Below are 19,578 nucleotides of genomic sequence, written 5' to 3' on the forward strand. Positions count from 1 at the left end.
CTAAAGCCCTGGAGGCCAGGGCCGAAGTGACACTGTGAAGGCGCGACCCCCTTTCCATCGCTCCATGGCCCCCCTGGGGGTCGCGCCCCACAGTTTGAATACCCCTGATTTAGGGGAAGACAGCATTTATGTGGATACATGAGCTACAACTAGCATGAGGTGTCATGTTACCAGTAAAAGTATGGTTCTGCCCTGTTGCTTCAGCTATGTTTGTGATCCTTGCAATCCGTCGGCTCCCTGTGCTTCTGCTGTTGCAGGGCAGCTGTGTGCTGTGTGGTTTATCTTTGCGGGATATATATATATATATATATATATATATATATATATATATATATATATATATATATATATATATATATATATATATATATATATATATATATATCCTTTTCACGAGTGCTGGTAGTGGAGAAGCACTGTCGGCGGGCGGTCCGAGCCGGGCACCAGCAGTCCCAATTAATTCTTTTCACAAATCAAATCTGTACGAAATGACAGCCCGGACTCCTTTTCTGTGCAAATATAATAGATTTAATGGCTGTCATTTTGTACAGATTTGATTTGTGAAAAGAATATATATATATATATATATATATATATATATATATATATATATATATTTACGCTCCAAACATCCCAGGATCGTCGGTCCTTAAGGAAAGTAGCACACACAGGGGAGGTTCTACAAGGATTTTAATGTAAGAACCAACAGCAACAACGCGTTTCGCCTTGGGGCTTCGTCAAGTAGGGCACAACTTGACGAAGCCCCAAGGCGAAACGGAGCCGGAGCGTAAATTGAATACACGGGCACACCCCCGTTTTGTGTGCACCCACTCGAGTGTGCAGTCGGTTGGTGTCTGGAAGCTGTATATATATATATATATATATATATATATATATATATATATATATATATATATATATATATATATATATATATATATATATATATATATATATATATATATATATATATTCACTGAAAAAACTATAGGTTTCACACCAGTTATAGTTAGGTGGAAATTTTACTCGCATAAAACCATTGAAATTCCCACGTTATAGTTAGTTGGACTCACTATAACTTGCGCGTGCAATGCACTGCTGATGACGTCACATATTACATCACTCATGACATGGTCAGTGACATCACTCATGACATCACTGATGACATCTCACTGGCGATTGGCAGTAGTTCTTTATGATTTGGACCTAGTTTCCATAGGAACAGCATTTTTTATTTTGCAAATAATTTGTTGACTCCCCTTTTTTATTCCATTTTGCAAACATCCTGGAACTATCACAGGTATTTTTAATGTGGCCACATAAATGTGTAGCTTCATTAACTTTGGGCTTTACTATTACTGAAACATTATTCATTTGTTTCTCAGGCAGCAATCACATTTGTAGTGCTTTTCCCATTCTAATGAATTACCTTAAACTAAGAATGGTCAAAACACCATTGGCATATACTGGCAGAGAAATAGACAACTATTTTACCCTGATAATTTAACAATGGATTGAGTTGATTCATGCACAACAATTTTGGATGTATTCCTTTTCACCCTTATTTTTTCCCTGTTTGAGTTTCACTTTGCGCCCTTTTCCTATATATCCTAAGCACCATGTTCTCACTCTTCACTTCATTGAGCACTTTCATAATGTATATTTGATGCATTAACTAGAGTCCTTTTTTTTATTTTATTTTTTTTAAAACTTTTATTGCACAATATCAGCAAAACAAATACAGGCCCACAACCATCCGGCCGGCCACGACATATGTTAAAGCAAATTAGCAAGCTATACGGCGACTCGGTAGTACCTTAATACAAAATAACAATCAGCCTGGGTTACACTGGGTATCTTCGCACTACAGAGGAAACAGGAGAAGTTAAGGTTAATTTTTAAAGTTTTTTTTTTAAGTATGTTCCTAAGAGTCCTTTTTTTTTTTTTGCTTCATTTAAGATGTGTACATGTATATATGAGTCATATGGTTTTAACATTTTGTTGTGATTTTTAGTAATCAAACAATACATTTGATTGTAATTTATATTTGATGCCGTCTTATTATGTTTATTCAGACTGAATCAATATCGTTTGATTTCTATTCATATGGTCATATTGTTTTGGTGTGATTCGAATTTGATGTATTGTCTGCAGTCGTTCTATTAGATAATCCCTATGGGATATTGTCAATTGTTATCAAGTATACCCGGTTCCCAAATGGGTATATGGGTTACACCTGCAGTTCATACTGTACTAAAGTTTATATAACGTCACTTCATATGATGTTACAGGATCGAATGGTGGTTATATGATGTCACTTCTGCTACCCCTATCATTTTGGGGATTCAACGCCCATGATCAAAGTTGCATTTAATGTTTGAGTTCAATGTGTGTGCGTAGTTCTTCTTTAATGTCTTTGGTGTGTACATGTTTTTAGTTATCAGAATCTGGTCACCCTGACCTGCCTGGATGTGCGGAAGGTTGGGTGGCTGAAGAAAGGAGCACATGGGAGCCAGAAGAGCAATCAACACTTTTGCAGCTCTTGCATCAAATCCTGAAAAGTAAATTTCTCTGAAAAGGATTACTTGCTGCGCCCTTCTCCCATCCTGAAAGAACAAACACCCCTAGGGCAGTGGTGTACATGGAAAAGAAACAAGGATGATTAATAATGAGCATAATTGATCATTTAAAGAGTGAGAGAGAATAAGTTGTTAAACACTGCACATTGACATGGGAAATAGTACTTAGTGAGCGGGCACACCCTCTCCAATTTGTATATAAGGAGCAACCATTTCCCCAGCAGCCAGTCACCACCTCTGCTGCCTTTCTTGAGCTGGTGCACCAACGATAGTACAGCATGGCAAGCTTACGCAGCAGTACTGGGAGCATATCCTCTCGTAGTGTTACTTCCCAGAATACTGGTGGGAGACAGGGTGCTAGTCAGGGCATTGGGGGCATATCCTCTCCTAGTGTTACTTCCCAGAATACTGGTGGTAGACAGGGTGCTAGTCAGGGCATTGGAGGCATATCCTCTCGTAGTGTTACTTCTCAGAATACTGGTGGTAGGCTGGGTGCTAGTCAGGGTAGCCATGCTGGGGGTTCTTTCGGGGGCTATGCTGGTGGTGCTGGAATGGGCTTGGTTGGTGGTGTCGGAGGTAACTTTGGTGGTGGTGGGTTTGTTGGCAGTGACCATGAGGGCCAGTGGGGCCAATGGGGTCAGGCTAGCCATGAGGGCCAGTGGGGCCAATGGGGTCAGGCTAGCCATGGGGACCAATGGAGCCATGCCAGTCAAGGACATGGTGAGGGCCTTCTCTCTGCCGGGGAGAAGGAGACCATGCAGAACCTCAACGACCGCCTGGCTGCTTACTTGGACAAGGTCAGGCAACTAGAGGATGACAATGCCGAACTTGAGCGTAAAATCAAAGAGTGGTACGCAATGCAAAGACCAGCTGCGGGAGAAAAGGACTACAGTAAATATTTCACACAAATCGCAGATCTGCAGACTAAGGTAAAGTATCAGACCACGTTAAATTAATTCCTTGTTTTAGACAATGATCTCGCCAATCAACAATAATTACTTAAAAGTACTTCTTTTTCTCCTTCTCCATCTTTCGGAGTGTGTCTTATCCAAGTTATTCGATCAGTTGCTCTATGTACTTCTTTGTCTCACAGAAGTTTTTTCTATTTCTAACTTTACCATTTTATAAAAATTGAAAATAATGTATCATTATCATTCTCGACAGACACACCAACGTGTAAAAAGAGGTTTAAACATAAACAACTGTCGATATCACAAGTAATTAGGCTAATGTTAGCTACCATGTGTGTACCCTATCTTAGAGGCAATAACCCAAATGATGCCCGAGTTCCTATGTGTGGCTCCCAGTTCCTAAAATTGTGCCTAAACATTTTGCTCCCTAACGTTCTTCTCTGAACTGCAGGATACAATCTGGTAATTATATCTGGGCTCTACAAAACCCACAAAGTTTGAAAGCAAATGTTTAGAGATAAAGCGATGGTCGTAGAATAGTTATGGTCTACATTTCTTAAGTACAAGTAACTAAATCAATTGTTGTAAATTGTTCTATACAGGTCATACACTACAGTCAAGTAATAGACATACTTTATGAAGGAAAGAGAATAAAAAATTATAGAAGCCGTAGAATATGTGTCATGCGTTTAAGCAGATAGACATTCAGGTTATGATAGAAAAGCATGATACCAGCGATAAGTTAAGGCAGAAAACATCAATGTATTTCCTGGCATGGGAATAGTAGAAGGCGGCTTTGAAGCACAGGAGGCATTTTATTAGAATGACTAGATGCAAATCATATTCTGTACAGTATGTTTGTTCCTCTGCACACCGGATAACCCAGAGGCCAAACCATACGGGATAGTGCAATTTCTTACAACAACCTCACTTACTGACGCACACAGCCTCAAATCAAACGTTTTCCTTGTGGGAGTTTCCCATTTGCATTATGAAGTTGGAGTTATAGAGAGTAACCCAAAATCTAAGAACATCTCCCCATGACTCCAAACATGACTAATTAGTGAGACCAAAAACAACCCATCAAGACAGAAAGCTGTTTCTCCGGGGTCCTTGCAGTTTCTGTGGAATTATAATCTCAGGTTTCACAACCTCCTTTGTTTCCATCCCCGGGCTCCTAAGTGATAGTCTTTGGCAGAACTGTTCTTGCAGCAGATTTGCACACTCGAATGTTTATTGTGGCATGAAAACTGAAAAGGTGACCCAGAAAATGAGTTGTTCATCGAATCCGGAGACAGAGTAAGATCAGCAGACCTTCTTAGGCAACTATAACATTAACTTGCCTTTTGCAATCAAACTCCTTTGGTTTTTATAAGCATTTAGAAGGAAATTAACCTGGTTTACATGTATGAAATCGCAATCTAAATACATTATGTAATTAGTTTGAAATACTAAATGAATGTGAATTAATCTCAGCAGCTTTCATTCAAAATCAGTTTAAACAATTGGGTTAGTAGTTTTTTAAAGAAATCTTCGAAGTCAGGGCTAGATGTACGTACAACTGGTTGCAATTTCCTACCGGTTTATTTGTGACCAGTGTGGCAATTTGTTAAGCCTATGTACCAATAGGTCGTTTTGCAAATTACTGATTCTTAATGGATCATAATTCGACATACCTCATGAATATAAATGAGGTAGGTCACAATCTGTGACCCACTAGAATTTTCTGTCCTCCCTGGGGTGGTGGTCTGCTGGGATCAGCAAACCACCAGGTGTGTGATTGTTTTTAAATAAAATAATACTTTTTTCAAAAGTTGCCTGTTTTCCTTAAAGGAAAATAGAATGCATTTGAAAAGAAAAAATGAAATGTTTAATTTTATTTTTTAAGAGTAGGCAGTAGTCTGTGGGAACACTGCCTGCTCTTAAAAATACTGCTTTAAACATTCTAAAAGGGGAAGGGGTCACCAGGGGACGCCTTCTCATTTGCAAATGAGTTACCACCAATTTTGAGAGGGTGGTAAAGAATGAATGTTTTGCGACCACATTCCAATCGCAAAACATTAGTATTAATGAATTGGATGCCCTAAACATGCCCCTTCAAAATACCGAATCGTTATTATTCTGCAAACCCAAATTGTGATTCTGTAATGTGTTATAGGGTCACAAGTTGCATTTGATGCATTAGAAAAAGCCCCTTTGTGTTCGCTAATGGCCTGGTACGACTGCAAAAAGGCTTTAAACTTCTAGCCCAAATGTTCCTTATATGGCAGCTATTTTTCTTTTCAAATAGAACACGGAAGTGCCTGTGTGTACCGAACTTTGCAGCTGATTTTACTATGCTAAATTCCTAGCTCATTTACAGGTGATGAGCAGCAAAGGAAGGAATCAGAAATCTGTGTTTAGCAAATGTAATACAGAGATCTAAGTACACACTGCAGAAACAAGAAATATGATTTTTCAAAAAGGGAACCAGAATGGGACTTCATGTGGCCTAGACTTTAGAAAACTGAAGTGATAATTTGTTTTCTGGCAATTTTCACTATAATGATATATTGATACCGTGTTTATATGCTGTTGTTATCATGTTTCTAGTTCAGTGTGAGTTTCAGCACTTTAAGCAGAAGGCTTTCTCAGTAGCTCAGCACTTACAGATTTGAAAGACACCACTTAGTCAACAGGAAAATGTAATATTGTAATTCCCATTGTAAATAACGTGACCCAGCCTGCACCCCGCGTTACATGCAATATTCTATGAACGAGTAGGCCTTAACTCTTTCTTCTGTCATATTGTGCTTGCAGATCTTAGCTGCCCAAGTGGCCAATGCCACCATTGTCCTGCAGATCGATAATGCAAGGCTGGCTGCTGATGACTTCAAACTCAAGTGAGTAAAACATATGGTTCACCTCAGCACACTTCCAACTCAGGCAACGTGGACAGTAAAGAAACATTGATGCCTCCTAGCACAATCAAAGCTGTGGCCCCCAATAGCAGACAACTCACTGTAACTAGGGACCAGGCAGCTTCTCTCGAAGCATGGAAGGCACAGGTGAACAGCTATGGTAATGTCTTCACTTTACTGACACTGTTCTTAAGAAAGTGAGCATTGGCAATTTTAGCTTCTCGCTAAAGGCCTCAAATCTAGAAAGCTCATTTTAATGTAGAGAAACTGCCCCCGCAATGTGCCTATTACTTTAACACAGTATAAGCTGCTGGTGACATCAGCAGAGCATGGATCGATGGGACCTCCCTTCCAACATGTCCACTCTTTAAACAAGGCCTTTAATGGCCTATGAGATGAAAATACTTCCTTAAAGTGCAACATGTTTTAGGAGGTTTTTCAAGGACTTTAAATACTGCAATGTGGGAAAGGAAGTGGGACAAATGTATATGCCCTACACTTGGGAGAAAATGAGGTAGCTCTAGTAGGGGAGTGATGTATTTGCACTGGCTCCACTGCAGTTATATTTCCAGACTGAATACTTAGCAATAGTACAGGTACAATTTGGCACCAATGTTTGCAGTATATGTTAAGTGCAAAAACAACATTTTAAATGACTGACCAGTGGGAAAACAGACATTCGTCATAAGTTGGTGTAGATGTCATGACAAATTTAAACCAGAACCAGGAAAAACAATTTAATAGAAATCACGGTTTAAAAAACATTATTTGGTTTAAGAAATTATGTTATATGTCATAATTCACTATTAGGCGGGTAACTCCTGCGTATGGCCAACGAGAGATTTAGGGGCCACTCTGAATGAAGTTTCTAAAATGTTTCTTGAGAAAGTCTTGGGATTTCTGCCCCAAATTGTCACTCAATGGATCTTCAGCTCACTTACACTGAGTCTCGTTCTATGTGTATTCAAATATAGCTGACATCATGTTTGGCTGAGATGGGTAAGGCTTGTTGCACCACATGTATCTTCACCACTAACGTGAATATGACCAGGCAATAGCTAAGAGAAAAGATAGAACATATTTGAACAAAAAACCTAAAGCTTAATATGTTTCTAGGTATGAGAATGAGCTGATGCTTCGCCAGAGTGTGGAGGCCGACACCAATGGGCTGCGTCGGGTATTGAACGAGCTGACCCTGTCCAAATCTGACCTCGAGTCGCAAGTGGAGAGCCTGACTGAGGAGCTGGCAGCACTCAAGAAGAACCACGAAGAAGTAAGAGCTAGAAATTTGTTTCAGATGGTCTTGGAAGTGATCAATATGGATTAAACCCAAAACGCCAATATTTTCAGTATCAATCTGTTAGAGGCCATTGAAAGGCACCAAAGGTTTACATATACTATTGGCCAAAATTGTGGTGCACTACGGCTGAGTCCATGCCAGGTTTAGGGGCTATCCAATGACTATTTAGATTCATTGTACGCTAATTTGTGTTATGAGGATATGCTGCAATCTGGCATGGATCATAGTTCAATGTTGGATACTCCAGTTGTAAACTGTGTGGTTTACGCTAAAATGTTGAACATTACTTAGTTGTTGAGTGACTTACCAACTTTTCTTGACAATCAGCACCAACACCTTTTAAAATTGCAGTATTAGGTTCAAAATATTTTTCAATATGACTCAATTTCTAATGTTGATCTTCTATTTGTTTACATCTCTTGCAAGAAAATTAAGGGGGGGTCTTGTTTACTCTTTCCAGGAACTGAAGGGTCACCAAAGTGATACTCAGGGAGATGTCAATGTTGAGATGAAAGCTGCTCCAGGCATAAACCTCCTTGACCTCCTGACTAAGACAAGGGAGCAATATGAAAAATTGGCAGCAGAGAACCGTAAGAGGGCAGAAGAAGAATTCAACCAAAGGGTGAGGACTCATCTATCCACTATGATGATTGCAAAAAACTAAACCAAGAAGACCCCATCAACTCTTCCTCATTTGTCTTTCAGAGTTCTGAGCTGAAACAACAGATCTCATCTGGGGTGGAGCAGGTGCAATCAACCAAAAGCGAGGTGTCAGAACTGCGACGGACCTTGCAATCGCTAGAGATAGAGCTGCAGTCACAAATGACAATGGTAAGAAAAGATTCACAGCTCAAAAGGCATCTCCACTCTTAAGCAACCTAATATTTTTATGTGATAATTCAATAGTAATCTATTTCCAGTTATGTAATCAAAATAATGATTTATGCAATTGTACATTTTTTTCTCCATCAATTGTTCTTCACCATCCCTTTTCTACTCTGTGGAAGGATTAACTTCTGCCCCTGACAAAAATAAATCTATAATCATTTTCAGGGTGGGAATGGGTTGGGGTAAAAGTCTGCAAATATCCATAAACTCGCAAGCTAGTCAGTGTTCTTTCATTCTCCATGGTATCCATGATCTGAATTCGCTCCCCATCCAAAGAATAAGCTTTATTCATGTGTAATATTGCACCATAATGGTGTAACATTATACCTGGGTAAATTGATTTTCGAGTGCCAGCTCACTTTTGTGAATTCCTTTAAATAATAAATATTGCCATTTGCACACACACACTTGGTTTTAATAATCGTGCCCAGTGTGTTTAGAAGAATAGAGAACGTTAGAACAACAACCGACATTAATCCAAACTCCTGTCCTCCATTTTTAGGCACTTTTGTATCATTGTGGTCTCCACCTTTCCCTCTATTCCTCCTTCTTCTTGTTGGATCTCTCCCAGGCATAGGTTAATTTACATTGACCATATTCTATAGGTGGATGGCATTTGGATCACTATCATTTGAAACTCTCAAAAATTGTTTATTCAGAGCCAAGAAATGCATTAATCCAACTCAAATTCACCGAATTTCATCAGCTTCAGTGACAATTCACTATAAAAAGCTGGTACAAAAGGCAGAGTCAGGGGGAGGCTAACCAGCAATGATATGCATTAACAAAAAAAGCAATGTTTGTAGACTTATTTCAGAGAGTTTCCTTCTACTTACTAACTGAGCAGTGGTTTGTTGATTTGACAGAAAAGTTCCCTGGAGATGGACTTGGCTGAGACAGAGGGACGTTATTGCTCTCAGCTGGGAGAGCTGCAAGCCAAGATCAGCATCATAGAGGAGCAGCTGGTCGAACTCAGGTCACAGACAGAGCACCAGAGTGATGAGTACAACCAACTCCTGGACATCAAGAGCCGGCTGGAGCAGGAGATTGCGACCTACCAGCGTCTGCTCGAAGGCTCAGGCGGGTAAGGAGGTGGCAGCAAGCTCCACCAAAGAATTTCTTCTTTGCCCTTAGCTAAGCACAAAAGTAACGGTTAGTCCATGTGCATTATTACAAGTACCGTAGGATATAATGCACTTTTATTAAGGAGGGTGTTATATCCGTCACATTTGTGATGGAGTAACTCATCTGCCAAACTCTAAATCAGGCCCTAAGTCTCTGAATAAAGGCTCCTAGGTGAACAAATGAATTAATGAATGACAATTTCTAGAGCGTGAATGACTACCTAAAGTGTGTCCTGGTACTGAAAAACGATTATAGCATAAGGGAGAGGTGGCTGCTTGCCAAGAATTATGGAAGAATAAAAAGCCAGGCTTTAAGAAGTTTCCTCAAAAGATTGTGATTGAGGTTTTCCCTAATCTGCAGAGGGAGGGAGTTCCACATCCTAGCTGACGTGCAAGAGAAAGCCCTTCCACCTTGTCTAGATCATTTGATTCTAGTTATTCCAAGAAGATGAAAAGTGAGGAGCACAGAAGGTCATTTTTCCGTATATAGCTTGGCCCTACATTTGTCAGATGTTTGTGTGTTAGACAGATTGCTTTAAATATGATGTACTTAGGCACTGGCAACAAATGTACGTTTGCTAGTGGTTGCTGATGGATATTGTTTTTAGAATTCGGAGCAGTAGTTTAGCTGATATTTTATGCCTGAAGACGCTGTACAAGGTATTGGGGGGGATGCCTAAAATATAAGGTGTTCGCATTGTCTAGTCGGGAGACAATTAGTGCACAAATCACTGTCTTGATTGAGGTCAACTCAGCATCTCAGGTACAATGCTAATAGATGAAATGAAGCAATTTTTAAGGAATCTTTTTAAATTGTGCCTAACGCAGTGCGTGTTGTCCCATAACTGATTTTGTTAAGTGTGATATATGGCTAGGGAGTTAAATGTTTGCTGAGGACTCATTGCATTTTATTATTTTCATACTAGTATACATGCACACATAATAACAGATAAGTATCTTGGAATTTGTATACAGGGATTTTAAAGTCATGGAAGTGTTCAAGGGACTGATTACGACTTTGGCTGTGCTGTGCCGGCTCTGCGCCAGCTCAGCACCACCAAAGCCGTGCAGGGTCTGCCAGCCAGATTACGAGTAAAACTCGTATCTGGAAGGCTTTCCCTGTCTTTTCATTTGCCGTTCCCACGGCAGTGCCCTGAAACGGGCGCCGCAATGGAAACGCAAAAGAAGTTCCAGAACAGTATGGACTGTGAAGTCCATGCTGCCCTGGAACTTGGGGTGCATGCAAACCGAGAAGCACATGTAGTGCCCCCTGAATGCACCCCCATGACGGCAGGGACTGGGGGGCCTGTAGGGCCTCCTTTGTTTCCCCTCCGCCAGCCTTTTCATGGGGTGAGCCTGCCATGAAAAGGGCAGTGGAGGGGAAACTCATAATATGCTCGCCGGACCGCAGCGGTCCAGCCTTGCATATTATATAGGCCCGCTGCGCTGCACCACAGCCAGGGAACAGCCGTTCCCTGGGGTAGCGGTGGCAGTCCTAAAAGCCGCCTCGTAATGAGGCGAATGCAGGACCGCTACCGTATGTATGGCGGTTATGACCGCTGTACTTGTGATAGGCCCCTAAGTGTTTTGTGCTATGTCAGTGACATTGCAGGAGCATTTTTATACCACGCAATCTAATTTTGAACCTTTTGCCATTACTCGCTGTGATGAAATGTGCCATTCCTTCTATCCTCAAGAAATACATCATTATAAGGTTCTTTACTCTTATGCAGGTATTTATTAACTTCAGGAATATGATAATGTTTTTGTATACTGTCCTATTACTAAGATGATTTAATTGCAATGATTTTTGTTAATCAAGCAGTAAAGAACTCATTCATTCATAAGGCTCTTTACTCTGGATAATGGAATTAAATGTGTCTCTGGATTCAGGTCCTCACAGGTCCCACAAACGAAACCTCAGCAAGACTCTGGCTCAGGAGGACGCAGTGGTTCTGGCGGCACCAGCGCGTCTACAGGCTACGGCTCTGGCACCGGTTCCTCTTCCAAAGGTAAATGCTCTCTTGCGACGCCCAGGGCCAATACATTTGAACCCCGCAGTCACAATAAACAGGCTCTGACACCATCGCTTGCATCCCACACAGTCTATACCAGTCACAGCGCTGAGTTGGATTCTGCAGTGCATTTGTTATCTTATATTATCAGATGCTGCTGAAATCTGCAAACAGCTCTGCAAGTGCACCTGAATTCTTAGCTACATCTCTTGTATTTCGAAAGCACTGAAAAGCTGTACAAGTGAAGCTCGGCTCTCGACGGCTGCACTCTCTGTAGTGTGACCCGCACTTGACTCTACCAATGGAGATCAATCCTGCCCTGCAGCAACCCTGATATTCCAATTCGGAACTCTGCAAAGGCACCCAAGAGCTGACCTACAGCCAGGTGCGGCCAGTGCAGGTAAGAGTGGTGAGGCCAGGTTGGGGGAGGGGGGATTCGACGACCCGAGGGAAAATTAAATACAGAATTAATTTTCCCTTGTCGTCCTCTGTCGAAATCCCCCCTCCCCACACGCCCCCACCAACCCGGCCTCACCGCTCTTACCTGCACGGGCTGCTGATTCCTACACTTTCACTGCAGACCTTGTTCTGGTTTTATTTGAGCCATTCTTCTATGCTGCGGTACTGATCGCCAGAAGGACATGTAGGGCCACTGTGCCCTGTGACGACTCTTGCCCCTGTGACGACTCTGCTTCAGTTGCCATCCCCCAAAGAGACCGCTCTGCATAGAGTAAACGGGATAGTGATAGACAATCCACTTGAATGTGGCCTATGTCAAAGTAAGTCTAGCTAGCTGTTATATTGCTCTAACTTCTTTGATTTAAAGATTAATGGGAGGATTATCTGACAAGCCAAAGGGCAGATCGCAAATCATTGAGGTACACGAGTCAATTCACTTTTCAAGGAGTGCCACAACGTTGTGACCTGGGAACATTCATTTTAGGAGAGTGAGAATTTGCATAACTTTGTCACAACATTCCAGTTCATGTACATTTAAAAAAAATGCTTTAAGTGCGAGACGTGTTGCTGGACTATTTTCACATATATAAAAGCAAGTCGAGGTGCTGACGCCAGACATTTCCTTCTGGAATTGGTTTTCTGGATGAAAAAACTAAACAAAATCTCATAATGCGAATTTCAGGAATTTTTTGGGAATATCACATAACGTACAATTTGGAAATGTCACTGGCAACATTTACCCTTACCACAGGCCATGTTAATACAATAGGCAAAGCCAACTCACTGGCAGCAGGGCTGGGTAACTTACAGGGAACAAACCAAATAAATGTCAGATTCGAACCCGTGTGTGACGCATGCACTATGGTCTCTGCATCTCAGATTGAACAGTTCTTATGTATTTTGTTTTTCAGACCCTAACAGGACTACACGGGTCATAACGATTACAGAGGACTTAGTTGATGGCAAACCGGTCAGTTCGAAACGGCAGGTGCATGAGAAGTAGTGCATTTAGAGGAGGAGCTGAAGGTTGCGGACCCAGCCAATGGAAAACTCGAGTAAAGGATTCCAGCCAATGGAGCGCGTCAGAATTATTACACTTTCCGGGACGACTTGGCCCTTCATCCACACACGTATTGCAGAACCCTTGTATACAACTCTTTTAATGGATGCCATTATGTTTTATAGCCAAACACACAGTGTTACTGTGTAATGAAATATCATTTGAAAGTCCAGTGACATCACTGGAAGATATTGTGAAAGAGAGTTCAAGGGTTTTCAGTCTTGAAATATTTGCTGTGTGGCTGCTTTCCTATCCACTACTGAGCATTTCTTTTTAAACCTGCTTCCTCGTTTGTTCATTTCAATAAACTTTTACTTTGATGCAACATACAAAACGTCTTTTCATGAATTTGTGTTGCTTTCACCAACTTCTTTTCAGGTTTCTGAGATTTCTTGCTCCAAAACGTATTTACCAATGAATAAAGTCGGACATTTAGACCATCTCTGGCCCCAGAGGCAGAAGGGGTTATGAGATAATTCTGAGGGATGAATAAATGGATGGAAGATTGGGATCCATTTATATAGCACACAATAAATATTGTGTCTCCTTGTGCTAAAGTGCACTATTGAATACCAAGCAGAAAGTGTAATTGTTCATTAAGCTAATAATTATTTTAAAAGGTGGGATTTTATAATAGATTGGGATGTAAAATAGTTGGTCTCCTGCCTAATATCCCTAGCAAGAGATTCCAGTATTTTGGGCCTATATAGGAGGAAGTCCTTCTTCCCTTTCTCTGTCCCTGGCACTTAATTATGAATAGTAAAACATTTTTCCCGAGAGTGCAGTTGTCTGGTATGGACCACAGGGTGACTTTTGGGAATCATTTATCTTGGTACGTTCTTTTCTCATTTTTTTTGTCTCCGAAATAGGATTTTGAAATTAGGACATTCCTCTGCTTTTTTTGAATTTTGATCAAACTTCCAGACACCTTGGCTTGCAAGGATTAATGTACTACCAGATTTTGAGTCCTGCATGCAGATCTCTGCGAAGGTGCTAGTTATGAGTAGCCAGGATTGTATTGTATAGTAATTGCTTTTTCGGGCAGTAGCATGCTACTCCGGAACCCATAAAGTAGTAGTGGTGAATTAGTAGTGAAATAGGAAAGTAATTTGAGTGGTGGATAAATTAGTCAGTTATTTGGATTGAGAAGGATAGTGGAGTGAGAGAAGAGGGGAAAAGGTTTGCATTTATATAACGTTTTCTACCCCTGATGAAGAGTTGAAGCGCTTCTTCGGCGAGTAGCACGGTACTTTGGAACCCATAAAGGATTGATAAAGATGAGTAAAAGGGAGGTGGAAGAGTCAGAGGGAAGGGTTTAGAAAGGCTTGTTTTGGGGGATCGGAATAGTAAAAGAGATATGAGATGATGCAAGGAAGGTAAGAGTAAGGAAGAGTCTACAAAGGGTTATTTTAGGGATCATAGTACTGGTATGAGGTTTGGGGTGAATGGGAGAGTGGAGGTAGAGGATATATTGATAGAAGTATAGGGTGAGAAATAGGGTAGTGCACTGGAAAGAGTAATAGAAAGAGGGTTGAGATGAGTCAGAGCTAAGGAAGAGGATATATTGAGAGAGGTAGAGGGTGAGAAATACGGTAGTGCATTGGATATGCTGAATTAGAAAAGTAATATATAGATCCACAAGTACATAGAAGGTATATAGAAGCATAAAGGAAGGTAATATATGTAGATTAAAGATGCATTAATTAAACTCCAGCTTTCAAGGGTTGTACTTAAAATTAATTTGAGATATATATATATATATATATATATATATATATATATATATATATATATATATATATATATATATATATATATATGTCAGCTTCAACAATCCCTCCCCGCAATCCTCGGTATATAGGAGGCAGCACTCCAAAGATAGATGCACAAAGTAGTTTTAATCTCACACACACCCCCGACTGGCAGGCACCCGCCTTGGAGTGCGACAGGCCGGTGCGAGTGGAGCTGTTATATATATATATATATATATATATATATATTTATAGGATGAGTTTAGGGTACTGATCGAACAGGGTGAAAACCATTACGTCGGAGCTCAGATCTTACCAAGTGTAATAATTACCTCTAACTGCCTCTAAACATGAAAATGGGGAATGACATGCAGAATTGTTGACTTTAGCGGTTAGAACTTCAGCAGTCCTGACCTGAAATTTTCCTATGGAAAAATGTAGAGTATGCAGTAACTGTTGCAAAATAAAGAATTCTAATCCCTGTGCAAACTAATATTTCAGCAGGGGCCAGAGTTGACCAGGCAACGGAGGCTGTCTTTCTAATGCGCTTTGAACTAACCAAGGAACTGACCATAATCCGCTGATACTGAGAGGGGATAATAAGAAAGCTTCGTACTGCTACAACTATCTGGACTTTTATTTTCAATTCACAATCTAATTTTACCACCAAGTTGTTAACATTGTACTTAGGCGTGGAGCCTGATCAAGTGGTTCAGGTGGAGTACCTCTAATGATAGTGTTGGAAAGTTTGCTTTTTAGGTTGAAACAACCAGCTGACATTCTTCCAGCTGCTGATTTCAGCAACACAGTGTTGCAGATCTTCATACTTTGTCTCATCATTTATGTCTAATCGAGGTTAGGAGAGACTCCCAGTAACTCAGGTCTTGCTAGCGCAGCCACAGTGACCAGCTGCATCAGGAGCATCCTTCAGTCTTTAATGTTACTGCTGCAGAGGGAGCTAGTAGTGACCTGCAGGGTCTCTCTATGTCCTTGAGAGACAGGGATCTAACAGAACCAAAGATGGAGTCGCTTGAGGGATTGACCCAAGAAGCTTGATTTAACATTCTCCTGCCTATATTGTGCAGGTACCACAATTCCTAATACTTTTGAGCAATTAATACATGTATTGCTTAGTTGTATGTGGAAGCACAGATACACTAGGTATTGAGTTGCACAAATACATTTTTTAGCAGAAACTATGCCACATGATACACTAAAATGTTGTTTACAGTATTCATTATCTAGTACAAAAAACAAATGAGGAAAATTCCTTGAATTATCTAGTCCAAAAAAACAAATGAGGAAAATTCCTTGAACTTTTTCATCTGGCCATAAGCTCACCATTTAATGCAAAATTTTCGTTCAGTTAATGAATGCTGATTTACCAAAATGCTAGAGGTAGCAGAAGTGACATCACACACACTTTGACCTTAATGACATCATAAGACGTGACATCATATGACCAATATTCCAGAGAGTGATGTTACATTACCACATTACCATACCCCCGAGAACATTAACATGACACCGTTAAAGTTCCATAATAACTGCATGAATAAGATAATAACACATCACAAATGTCTAGTTTAGATAGCACCCATACTGTGGAGAAGTGTGGCTCACCGGTTCGAGGCGGCAGACCCAGAAGCAGAGGTCGGCCCGGGACCAAGGTTCAATTCCCGACGCGGCAGGTTATGGAACCAATGTCAGCGGGCTCTATAAATCTCGCCTCGGTGCCTCTCTAACCATGGGTCCCACGCTGCAACTCTGGGCAATAGCTTGCTTAATCTCCACAACGGCCCCCTCGTGGCCGGGGATGCCTGGCTTCACCTTGGGGATGCCCAATAGGGACCATCTCACAGGGAAAGCCAGGACGGGTTCCCCAGCGGTCTACAGCGCCAAGAAACCCCAGGGTGAACTTGCGCTCAACAAATTCATACTAACATAGGCTGCTGACGTGATCTTTGAAAGTGGTGGTGCATAATACTTGTCCTGAATTGTAGGGCACGGGTAAAGCAAAAGTGACAGAGCTCTTTTATGTGAGTTTTGGGGAGACTCTTCCCACTGAAAGTACCTTTAAGAAATAGGGATAATTAACAATTTTCACACATATTTGCTAAAAATTTGAAAGCCTGCTCATTAAGGGCCTGATGTATGACCAAGGAATTTGCGAGTCGCTAATTGGTATGTACAATAGTGTCTGTGACACTGATTGCGATTCCCAATGGGGTCACAAATTGCATGTAACTGGCAATTTGCTACCCCATTGGGAATGGCTGGCCCTCCCAGCAATAGCGGCCTGATGGGCTCAGCAGACCTCCATGTCCGGGACTGCTTTTCAATTAAGCAGCTTTTTTTAATGCAGCCTGATTTCCTTAAAGGAAAACGGGATGCATTTAAAAAAAGAAAAATGAAACGTTTTCATTTAATCTTTTAAAGGAAGGTAGTAGTCCCTGGGACCACTGCCTGCCCTTAAAAAATATCTTTAGAGCCAATCACAAAAGGGAAGGGGTCCCGTTTGCGAGTGGTTTACCACCCTTCTGTAAAGGGTGGTAAACTGCGACTGTTTTGCGACCAAAATTAGTAATACATGGCATTTGGGGTCGGTATTAGGAAGGGAACGCCCCTTACTAATAGCGAGTCTAAAAATACTATTTTGTGAGTCGCAAATGTTTGCAACTCGTAAAATAGGGTTTGTACATGGCCAAAAGGATTTTGCATGCGCAAACGGCTCTAAGACAGTTTACGCATGCAAATACCCATCGTACATCAGCCCCCTAAGGGCCTCATTTGAGAGAAGTGACGCATCGCTGCGTGAAAGCAGCGATGCGTCACTTCTCAGTGCGCCCTCCTTGCGACATGATTGATGCGTCATATTTATAACATGACACATCATGTCGCAAGGATTTACAGATAGATCAATTTACAGATACATCAGTATTTCTGACGTATCTGTATGGCGCAAAAGTGACGCATTGCTGGAGTATGTCACAAAAGTGACGCAACTCCAGCAATGTGGCCTTTCACATGGGGCAAGCCCCATGTGAAAGGGTCTGCATCAGTCTTACGCCTGCTATGAGGCAGGCATAAGATATTGACGCATTTGCGTCCTAGAAGTGATGCAGTGAAATCTCATAGATTTCACGGCATCACTTCTACGACCCTTTCTTGCGTCAATACGCCCCCTTGCATACATTATACCTGGTGCAGATATAATGTGGAGCAGGGGTTTACAAAGTGACGCATCGATGCGTCACTTTGTAAATATGGCGCAGTAAGGTGCATTTTTTATGCCACTGGTGCGTCACAAAAAGTGACGCACCGGCGGCGTAAAAGTGACGCACAGCCTCATAAATGAGGCCCCTTATATTTAAGTCCATTTATGTGTGCCAAGCCAATGAAACCTGACGCTCCCCAGGAGTCGATACCATTTTTTCAAAATGTCAAAAATTACTGTCATTGTGCCTAGACAACCATTTTTTCACGGGAATTCACAAATGCCAAAATTTCGTACAATATGCCTGAGCCAGAATTTTTCTAATAATACCTTGCATATACCATGACCTCCCCTTATGTCATAAAATCTCTGCAGTATGCCAGGTACACCATTTTATCATGGATGACCCTTCGGTGTGCTACAGTTGTCCTCCCTTATGATAAGAATTTCCTTCAGCGTGCCAGTAGCTGTACTTTACCATGGGTACCCATCATGCCAAAAACAAACTCCAGTATGCCAGTATTGTGTCACAAGTACCGGTGATCATAAGAATTGCCTGAAGTATGCTTGTGTCAGTATTTTTCTGTGGGTGCCTCTATTATCCAAAAACTACCTTCAAATTCAGATGCATTACACCACATTCATGTCACGCTCACTTACTGTTGGAAAATGAGGCATTAGTTGTGTGGCCCACCCAAGTAATGGGTCTCCATTTGTCCTCCACTGGGAACCAAACACCCCATTGTAGCGCTTGACTCTCACAGGGTAGCGTTGCAGAGGAATTCAAGGCCTGCTCTATAGAGGTGGTGTGGGCTAGTAATCCCCATTCACAGATACACAATAATAACACTCAATAAATGACTGTCCAGTCCGTGCTTTCCATTAGAAAAAAGAAAAGTACATTTATTACACACACACTTCTCAATACTATGCACCAATTTATAAATATACATTAGCTGATGGAAGCACTCCTTGATGACACTGCGTAAACAGTAACACCCCTCCCACAGGCATAGCCGGACTGACTACCGGGCAGCTTGGAATGCTGCCGAGCTGGGGGCTGATTTAATTGCAGTGGGGGATGATTTCATTGATGGAGACTTGCGTGTGCTTCGAAATAATGAAAGCAAAACGAATTTAGTTTAGTACACGCAAGTCCCCATCAACGAAATCAGCCCCCAGCTTAGCAGCATTCCAAACTGCCCGGTAGCCAGTCTGGCCCTGCCCACAGGAGGGGGTCTAGTACACCAACTCGCATGTATAGACTTTATTCGGTCCCTAAATGCATAGTATGACCATAACTTGGAGTGAGGGCCCTTACCACTGGCACCAAACAAGTAGCTGCACATTATTTTAACAAGTATTCCATAATGG

General features: G+C 41.4%; 1 protein-coding gene across 1 annotated transcript; it reads left to right on the top strand.

Moving 5' to 3' along the window:
• Nucleotides 1-2,794: 2,794 nt before the first annotated feature.
• On the top strand, nt 2,795-13,570 carry LOC147717247 (keratin, type I cytoskeletal 12-like). Its single transcript, XM_086924196.1, has 8 exons — nt 2,795-3,508; nt 6,290-6,372; nt 7,507-7,663; nt 8,151-8,312; nt 8,396-8,521; nt 9,445-9,662; nt 11,596-11,714; nt 13,088-13,570. Exons 1-8 carry the CDS (start codon nt 2,858-2,860, stop codon nt 13,177-13,179), a joined length of 1,608 nt encoding a protein of 535 aa, XP_086780322.1. The 5' UTR covers nt 2,795-2,857; the 3' UTR covers nt 13,180-13,570.
• The last annotated feature ends 6,008 nt before the right edge of the window (nt 13,571-19,578 follow it).

Source organism: Lissotriton vulgaris, chromosome 5, assembly GCF_964263255.1.
Source record: "Lissotriton vulgaris chromosome 5, aLisVul1.2, whole genome shotgun sequence".
Classification (NCBI taxonomy): Eukaryota; Metazoa; Chordata; class Amphibia; order Caudata; family Salamandridae; genus Lissotriton; species Lissotriton vulgaris.

What these genes read in the sequence shown, in the direction of transcription:
- LOC147717247 (XM_086924196.1), top strand. Translation starts at nt 2,858, where the DNA reads ATGGCAAGCTTACGCAGCAGTACTGGGAGCATATCCTCTCGTAGTGTT. An exon ending in TGCAGTCACAAATGACAATG is followed by an intron (nt 8,522 to 9,444) that starts GTAAGAAAAGAT and finishes TTGATTTGACAG; the next exon opens with AAAAGTTCCCTGGAGATGGA. An exon ending in CACCGGTTCCTCTTCCAAAG is followed by an intron (nt 11,715 to 13,087) that starts GTAAATGCTCTC and finishes TTTGTTTTTCAG; the next exon opens with ACCCTAACAGGACTACACGG.